Source organism: Acanthochromis polyacanthus, chromosome 14 (genome assembly GCF_021347895.1).
Source record: "Acanthochromis polyacanthus isolate Apoly-LR-REF ecotype Palm Island chromosome 14, KAUST_Apoly_ChrSc, whole genome shotgun sequence".
NCBI classification, from domain to species: domain Eukaryota; kingdom Metazoa; phylum Chordata; class Actinopteri; family Pomacentridae; genus Acanthochromis; species Acanthochromis polyacanthus.
The window spans coordinates 10,689,863-10,699,628 of NC_067126.1; the positions used below are offsets into that span (position 1 = coordinate 10,689,863).

General features: G+C 40.0%; 1 protein-coding gene across 1 annotated transcript in view; it reads left to right on the forward strand.

The window, feature by feature from the left end:
• satb2 (SATB homeobox 2) overlaps window positions 1–6,208 on the forward strand; it is a 51,914-nt gene extending 45,706 nt beyond the window's left edge. The window contains exons 12-13 of the mRNA XM_051959012.1: window positions 2,827–3,012; window positions 3,936–6,208. Coding sequence (XP_051814972.1) covers window positions 2,827–3,012; window positions 3,936–4,430 — 681 coding nt within the window. The 3' untranslated portion in view covers window positions 4,431–6,208. The remainder of the gene's footprint in view (window positions 1–2,826; window positions 3,013–3,935) is intronic.
• The last annotated feature ends 3,558 nt before the right edge of the window (window positions 6,209–9,766 follow it).

Below are 9,766 nucleotides of genomic sequence, written 5' to 3' on the forward strand. Positions count from 1 at the left end.
TTATTGAAGAGAGGGAGAGAAAAGCGAATGACTATTATCTTTATGTGGGTCCTTTAATTTTAATGCACCACAGATTTATAGCTGGGCATTCAACACGGTCTCACGGGGATTCGTGAAACTGTTACGTAAATTTTTTGTTTCTTTTTCGTGCGCACCAACACGATTTCGTCATGTTTTTCGTGCCGCTCACCACGAAATGTTTTTCGTGTTGCTCACAACGAAACCCGCTGTGGTAATCACAGCTGAAAGTGGTTTATACCAGCGGATTCATGACGATCTAAGCTGTCCATCGGCGTATACTGCTTGTGTGATCGCGTTTGCGGCCGCCGGACATTCTTGAAATTCCTATGCAAATTGGGAAAAAAAAAAAAAAAAAAAAAAAAAAAAAAAAAAAAAAAAAAGGTAAGTGTACCACCGGGTTATGGTTATGGTTAGGGTTATGGTTAGGGACGATGTCATGCAAAATATAGCGTTGGATTCGCCATGGTTTTACATTAAAAATATAATACACACATTCGTTTGAAATACGTTCTGGGTGGCACGAAAAGTCCGCCGTTTAAAATACATTGGTGCGCATTTCGTGGTGAGCGGCACGAAAAACATGACGAAATCGTGTTGGTGCGCACGAAACCGAAACTAAAACTTACGTGACAGTTTCACGAATCCTCGTGAGATCGGGCTGGGGCATTCCAGTGGGGAGGCCCCTCCCAGCTCTTAAAGCGAGCGGGCGGGACACGACCACAACGTTCTCACAACAGCCACTACCTTCTGACAAACAACCAGAGTCCCCACTCTGCCTTCCAACACTTCGTCCCGTGGTCCTCGCTGCTGTCAGAGCCAGAGGATCCCTCCGTCAACACATTTCTACTCTTTATACCTTCCCAGCCCTTCTTTACACGTAATTTCCAAGAGATCCCATGAATATATCTGCGAAAAACCTGCTAAACATTGAGCTCCTTGTGTCATAACCTGGATTACTGAATAATCTGAGTTGATAAAAACCAGGAGACACAAATTGTTTCAGCAGAAACAGCACAAGCTCAACGGTTACTTCACATTAAGTCATCAGAAAGCTTCTGCTCAACCATCTCTGACTTGTTTGAAACTTTTTATTAATGTTAAACTATAGATATTTAATGTTGTTGTTTTTTTTTTAAAAAATGCCCATCAACCCACTTCCAGAGGGGTTTTTTTGCATTTTAAAATTTGACAGTGTCTGAACGCCAATATCTCAAAAACAGTTAAAAATACAAGCAAGCAATGTATAGTTATTTCGCACCATGACAATGATTCCAAATCTGCAATATCAGACAAGTAGAACAAATCATCTCATCAAGAAAAATCCCACTTTGAAGCACATAGTAACATAAACAATTACAATGCAGAAGTCTCTTAGCGACATTTTCTGACCCGTATGTAGCTGTATGTCAGAAAAATACAACACAAAAAGTATAGAATATGTTTCAATGTGAAATACTTGATGACAAAAATGAAAAGAAAGTTATGTTCATCATAAATTTTCAGATGAATAAGAGATGGTGGAGCAGAAATTGTTCTAAAAATTTGATGATTTTTGCCCTAAGTTTGATTTATCAAGCTGCATATGAGTTACTCCTTTGCTTTACCTGAAAGATTCAGTCAAAAAGATTGAATTTAAAAAGAAATCAATAACCAGGCAGACAGCCAGGAGTCTTCTTCTTCAGGCAAGTAACTGTAGCAAAGATGAATCTAATTTAAATGTGCAGGACAAAGGCAGCACTCATGATTCATAGTTTTACAATATATATAACAATACGTATAATAAGAACAAAGTAAAAATGGAAAGTGGAGTACCTCAAAGAACGACTCTAGAGCCCTTTCTTTTCAAACTTTGTTTCTTAATAAATATGCAGATTAAACTGAGTAACTATAGTTATGTAAGACTGACAAACAAAGCAATGTGATTTTCATGTGACGTATACTTCCAAATCCAATCTGATAATGTTTCTTCTACTGTTTTTTGATATTATAGTCCACTTAATTTAACCTGTTCTGTTATGACGCACAGACAAGTGAAATATGGAAAGAAATTTGTGATTAAGAGGAAATCAAAACAAATTTGAGCATTAAGATAAGCATTAAGATGTTTTTCATAAATGGCATTGCCTTTTGTTTTTCTTGAAGAGTATATATATATATAAATAGATTTGCCCTATTTTTCTGTGTGCACCTGCACTTCCGAAACTCCTGCAACAATGTTAACTTATTAGATTGACATAGGTTTGATTTACCCGGGGAAGTTTTTATCTATATTTTGCACATTTCCTCTCTACAACAGGTGCTATGAATCATATTTAATCTGAAATGACAATTTCTCTGTTCCGTTTTCCCGTCTACACTCTGTCCCTTTTGGGTTTTAAATGGGCTGGTTAAATAGTGATTAGAGTGTCATAGGTTTGTAAATAAGAGACTTCCTGGCAGACAGGTGGTTGGCGTTTTACTAAAGCTAATCTTACACACATTAGGGCAAAGGTATACTGGATGCATAGCAGCTTGAGTGCCAGCCTTGGAGCTGGTTAATAGACCGTGACACCAAGAAACACTTGTTCCCACCCTCTGTTCACCCTGCAGCCCTGGCTACTGTGTACTGGTTGTTTTATTAGATGTGTTGCAGCACACAAAGTGAATGTCAGCTGCAAGTTATACACAGAGCATCGTATTTTAACACAAATCCACTCAGATAGAGACATTACACATGATTTAGGTTGTATATAAGGCATTCGTGGCTACAGTTTTGATGAGGGGTCACTGTGCCCCATTAATTAGCTCTTTTGTCTTTCTCGTCAGGCACTTCACAGGCCACCCCCAGCCCCGATGAAGGAGCACCACCTGTCCCCGATGCGTGAGGAGCCGTTATCTGCCACGGTGAACGAGGAGAGGTCCCAGACTGTGGTAGCAGGAGCTCCAGGTGGATGTCCACCCAGTACAGTTGGCAGTGCTGGGAGCAACAAGAAGCCACGATCTCGAACTAAGGTAGAGTTTGTATGATGTATGAGGTGGAAATATTGCATCTTGGCATACGACTCCATTGGTTTCAACATTTGAAACTCCAAAAATTGCCAGCAGGTGTCAAAGGGCATCCTATATTATTCACCAAATATTGCCAGAAACTGCAGAAACAGAAAGAAAACTTAGATTTTCAAATTTCAGACAGTTGTTGAACCACTCTGGTGACGTGCAGTTCAGTGCTTTCAAACGGCAAATTTAAGCTTGTAGTAATGACATTTCATCAAAGTCACTTTATCCTACGTGCCTAATTTTGAAAATTAGCCAAGAACAAAATGTTTGTACCAGATTCTGTAGAAAAAAAGCTGCTCTACACTGAAAAGTCAAGACTGACTGCTGTGACCAAAATTCTGAGTTTTCTGTTGGACTGCAGGCTGTATTCACACACAGCAGAGACAAGCGAAATATGGAAAGAAATCAGTGATTACAAGGAAATTAAAACAAATTTGAGCATTAAAATAAATGCAGCGTGGTGAAAAAATGGTATACAGAGGAGCAAGTTGTTGGAAGATACATTCAGCATGGTGAAACATCTTTCTGATGTGCAGAGTAGAATCAAAAAGTCTGGAGAGGTTATTAAAACATCCAAGCATGTGAGCCCTAATTTTTACCAGTGTTGGTAACATCTGTGAGAAAATGATGGAGATTTTTAAGTTGAAAAAAAATCTATGAAATTAATCAAGTTTTTTTGTGTGTGTTTCAACAATGTGATACTGCACAGAAGACATGTCTGAGTTTTCTCCCCTTCTGGCCATAGTTGTACTGTTTGCATAGAGCTGTAGGACTTTATGTTCCAGTGAAATATGAGCCCACACTGAGGAAAAATGTGACAGGAGCAAATCAAGGGTTTATTCACATTTTCATCTAGCTTTCCTTCCTGTCTATTCCAGATTTCACTGGAGGCCTTGGGAATCCTGCAGAGCTTCATCCAGGATGTTGGTCTGTACCCCGACCAGGAGGCCATCCACACCTTGTCAGCGCAGCTCGACCTCCCCAAACACACCATCATCAAGTTCTTCCAGAACCAGCGCTACCACGTCAAGCACCACGGCCGCCTCAAGGAGCTGGGCGAGGGGGCCACCGCCAGTGGGGGCGTCGACGTCAGCGAATACAGAGAAGAGGAGCTTCTTTCAGGCTCAGAAGACCCAGAGTCGAGTGAAGATGGAGCTGAGGAGATCTACCAGACCACAGAGGGGAACGGTGGGAGCACAGGGGGGCTGAGCCAGCCCCCAGCCTCCTCCAGCTCCAATTCTAGCCAGTCGTCCTCAGGGACCAGCTTGGCTCAGGAGGAGGGCAAGGACAAGGGGCATGGCCGCCTCAGTGGCCCTCTGGCCCCTGGGAGCTCCTCATCCAGTCCCAGAGAGCAGGCCGACTACCAGAGGTAGAGACCGACAAACAGAGAGGAGAGGACAGAGATAAAGAGAGAGGGAGAAGAAACTGGAAATGGTCCGTGAAACGAGGAACTGATGAGGATGGCAGCATAGAAAACTGTGTGAGAGATCTATGCAGGCACATTAACCAAGAAACTATTAGGCTGAAATACTGCACATCGCCAAGACTGTGACACGGTGACAATCTCAGATTTGTGGAGTGAAATTACCTCAAAAAAGACAGCAGGTTACAGCAGTTGTTGTATAACTGTGAAAGAAAGTTTCCCCAGAAATGTTTAAATAATTCAGATTCTCATTAGACTCTTGCTGCCGACTGAAACAATCACACAACTTTCCTCTAATCAGCCAGAAAAGATGCTCCTCCTCTCTAAACTCTGAGCACAGCCACACAGGACATAACTCCCTCCATGCTGGGTTGAATATGCCCTAAATATTGACTGGACCCTGGGGCATTCAGAGACCTCTGCAATCCTACAAACCCTCAGGACACACACTGATATTGCTAATGCTTTTACCTGCCTGACAACGGGGGTAGATGGTACTCGCCGTGCATCTCCTGCCCCCGCCTCACCATCCAGAATCACTACCAGCCCTATCTAGCACTTAAGACACTGATATTTTGTGGATGTGCTGTACTCTTGCCTCCCTTCCTGCCTGCCTCTCCTCTCGAGGCTTTTAAAAACTGTGAGGTGGACAGTCTGGCAGGATCAAGAGGATGTGGCGCGGAGGGACACTTGGGCCGTCCTGGCACCACCCAAGAAAAAAAAAGTCAAGAAAGCAAAGACAGAGCGGAGATTCAGCAACCAAACAATCAGTCACTTTATGTGCGGTAGTCCACCCCTTCCACTCTTCCTCTCCATCACCCTTTCCTCTCTCTAATTGGTGCCCACAGTCTTGTGTTTCACCACACCTACCCGCACTTAAACTTCACCAACCCTATTTATTGCTATCTTTATCCATGATTATTATTATCATTATTGTTATTATTGTTGTTATTATGGTTAGAATTGCTGTCATCGCGTGCTATTTTTAGTTTTTATTTCCATGGTTTTTAAATATTGGTTTTCAGAGCAGGGCGGTTGTTTGGATAACAAGAGATGTTAAAATAAAAGTGCTCGGCCCTAAAGGAAGAAGAGGAAGAAAAGGAGAGTGGAAAAAAAGAAAAAAAGAAGCAGTTACTGAGTGTTATTGGGTTAAAGGAAAAAAACGTCCTGTCATGTTGTATTATGCCATTTTTTTACAGTTCTGTTTCCCAAAAACAGTAAATAAGATTTGTTGAGAAGAGAAATGTGCTTTTTTTTTGCTGCAGTTGATGACAATCTACTTTTTGAGCCATTAAAGAAAAGTGGCAGGTTTGACTCTGTTCTTCACTTTAAATGTCTGTAAATACCCAAATGGGATAAATTGTTATTGATATACTTTTATTTTTGAGTGACTTCAAGTGTTTGAGCCAGTTTGGAGAGTGAAATCAGTTCATTTTATTGTGCCGGGCAAATTCAATCACTATTTAAAAAGAATTCAAACTCTTTTGTTCGATGTCTGGTGCAGTTGTGTAACTATACAGTATGTTGGAAACAATATCTGAGCACGGATGGCGCTTTGTTCGGCTATCCTGATCGGCTGCTACACTCAAACGGACGACCTGCCTTTTAATTTCACTCTATATGATGATATTGTGCTTTTCTGTATGACAGGAATCAGGGTTTAGACTCAAATGCAGTTAAATGAAATCATCCAGTGTTGAAGTGAATTAAAATTTGTGAATTCAGAAACTCGTCTGTTTTTATTTCAACGTGATCCTCACAGTTGCTTGCACACTCATGCGCTGATATTGCAACAGGGACAAGCCTTCCTCGAAGCCAATCAATTAAAGGTCTGTGTAAAGCCACAGGGCCGGGGCTTTCTAATAAGTGCGTGGGGAGTGACAGTAATTTAGACCGCCGGCGCTCTTACAGAGGCTTTTCTTTCTCCTGTCCCACAAGATTAGAGCTACTGGAAGCTGCGGATTCCCACTTTACCCAGCAGACATGGAAAACAATGAGCCCGTCCTGACAATGACTCCCACTGACTGTCACTAATATTTACTCTCAATATTTCGAAAGACAATATCTGAAAACAAAAAATAGAATATTACACAGCATATGTTTGTATATCGTTTCCAGATAGATCGCTGAGTTTGTGGTTTCACAAATCTTTCTAATTCTGATGTATTTTGGGCAAATTAGGGCTATTTTTAAGCAATAATGCAGGGTTTTTCCTGCATAGAGGAACCTTTGGCTCCTTCCAAGGTGGTTTCAGGGAGTGCCAAAGAAAATCACTAGTGCTAAACCTTTGAGACTACATATTTTTTATTTGATTCTCAATTTACAATAAAAAACCCACTTTTGTTCATTGTTCATTTCATTCACTCAAGCATAGTACATGTTCTGGTGTATCAAAAGGTCAGCAAAAAAAGGGAAAATGCACACATTTCTGTCAAGTAAGGTACCACAGAGTACCACTTATGCTTGCTGTTGTGCATAATCACCTCTGAAAGGCATCATCTGAGCAGGAAAAAAATGATAGTCCTTTAGATATTCTATACGTCATGAAAAGACCAACAGTATCTTCATAATGTGCATCTCCCTTTGTCTACAAAATTTCAACAGAGAAAAATGTTGATCAGTGCTTCCTAAAGCCCACATGACAAACAACTTGTTCTGTCCACAACCCAAAAATATTCATTTTTTTGTCATGAGGAGGAAGGAAAACAGAAAATTTAATCCGAAACAGATTCCTCGGCTATAAAAATTTTTGACAACTCATTGATTAATCATTACAGCTCCAGAATACATACTAACAGTTTTCCGAAATAGCTGGACACTGTAGTTTTTAAGTAAATAATTCTCAAAAAGGAATAAACTATGTAGCTGGCGAATGTAGTCATGTTTTTTTTTTCATTTATATAGTATTAACCCATAATTTGCTACATAATTTGTAATGAAGGACCATGTACAACAGTACAGCTTTTTGATGTTTCTGGATAACAACGGAGGGCTGTCTAGGTTAAAAATTCATCAATCTGCCACAACATTCAAACCACTAACAGGTGAAGTAAATCACATCATCATCTCGTCAATGTTCTGACGGGAAACCTTCGGTCCTACATTCATGTGGATGGTACTTTGACATGTACCATCCAACCTAAATACTGCTGCAGATCAAGCACACCCCTCCAGTGGCAACAACACTCACTCAGCAGGACAATGGGCCCCACATCATCACAAAAAGAGCTCCAGACAAAGGTGTTGAAGTGGCCTTCAAACTCCCCAGGTTCCAATCAGATTGAGCATCCATGGCATCTGCTGGAAAAAGTCCAATCCAGAAGTGTGTGGTTCAGCTGGAGGTCTTTTTAGATAACACCCCATCTTACAAGAGCTACTACCTGTCAATACACAGCCTCCAACAGGGAAAATTTGTGAGTTTTGATGGAAACAAGTTTCAGTTTAAAAACTGGTGTTAAGCCACTAGATTATTATTTATGATGTGATTATGAGTAATTTACATATTGGGGATTAAAACTCTACGGAAATTATATAAAATAGTACCTTACCTGACCATAATACATACTAAGGTTGAGACTCTACAGTTTTATTAATGATTTAGATTAACTTAACTAATGTAGGAACATTGGTAAGACACCATGGTATTATAAATTATGGAAATTGCCGTAGCTAATCAGAATAGGAGGTTAGGAGCCTACAGCATTGTTAATTACAGCGATGAACTTTACTAATTTTGAATTAAAGTTGTGACCCTACAAAAATTTACAAAAAACCTAACAAATCCAAGAACTCTCTGGTTCCCATTTATTTCAATTTTACTTAAAGATTTTCTGTTTTATCTTAGAATATATATATATATATATATATATATATATATATATATATATATCATTATTACTTTATTACATTGTATTATTGGCTAAAACAAGACAAGAGGTTCATGTGGCTGTGGACTAGCATGCCTCAGGAGACGTGCACAGTAGCCAAAGAGGCTCCACTATCATGGTATGATTGGCTGTTCATGATCTGAGGAGGGAGCACGGTACAAATTTGTTCATGCAACCAAACTTTTCGTTATGTGCTTTCATGCGTCTGATGCATTTAAATAAAGTTATCAGTCAACTTTCTGATTGTTACTGATGAAGCGTCCATTGCTGGTACATATCACTCACATTTTCATTTCCCAGATGTAATCCCCATTGTAATTGTGTACACTCCCACTCATCCTGCATGGCTTTAGCTCCAGCACTGGTTTTAGTTAGTTGAATCACTCAACATCAAGTAATTTTAGGGGGCTTTCAACTAAAAGAACTAGTTTGTGTTTCCATTGCTGAGTAAGAACCGACAGCTTCGACTGTGACGTTCACTCATAGGGCTTAAAAACCACAACAAATAGTTGGTACAGAACGTAATTCCAGTTCTATGAGCACAAAAGAAATAAAACAAAACATGTTTGTGATGTTACACAAGTGGTGAATTTCACATAGCTGATGTTACAGAGGAGGAGACTGCTAATGAACAACAAGAAGACAGAAAAAATGACATCTTCAGCAGCTTGTCCTGGCCGCTTACAAGAAGAAGACTGCAATGGAGGTACTAGAGGATAAAGCGTTAGATCTTCCTGAAAAGCTACCAAAAACTAAACAGTAGTCATCAGGTGGCCAGAAACACAGCGCCAAAGAAAGTATAATGTTGTTTCCGTGAAAAATAGTCAACTGTTGTTAACAACCCTTATACCCGCCTTAAAGATATGTTAGCGCTGTGCCCACAACTGTGGACAAAAGCTTGTGTTACTGAGATTTGGTTAAGTGCAGATAAACAGTTGAGCATTAGGGCTGTCGTGATTGAAAAAAACTCATAGTTAACAACAAATTTTCGCAAACAGCTTCATTACAACTCTAAGTAGCTTCACTGCGTTTGATTACAAAATGGAGAAAGAGACTCACACAGAGGTTTTTTAGATCCTGTTCAGAGATACGTTTTCTAGAGTAGCTACTTATTTCACTCTGTAAGAGGTTCTCAAAAGGTATTTCCTGTGATCAGAAAACACTCAAAGGTTGAAGCTAGCCTAAAATGGCCCACAAGTTCCTACATTGGAAAATAGCTTTTTGACTTCAGAGGTGTCGGAGTGACTGATCGCAGTTGTTGGTAACAAAGTTTTTCCTTTTCATTGGTGCTTTTAAGAAAACCAAGTAGAACTGAGTAAGTCAAATTTTAAACAAGACAGATCCACAAACCAGCTGCTCGTCAATCAGGAATCATCCTGAAAATCACCTTGAATAAACA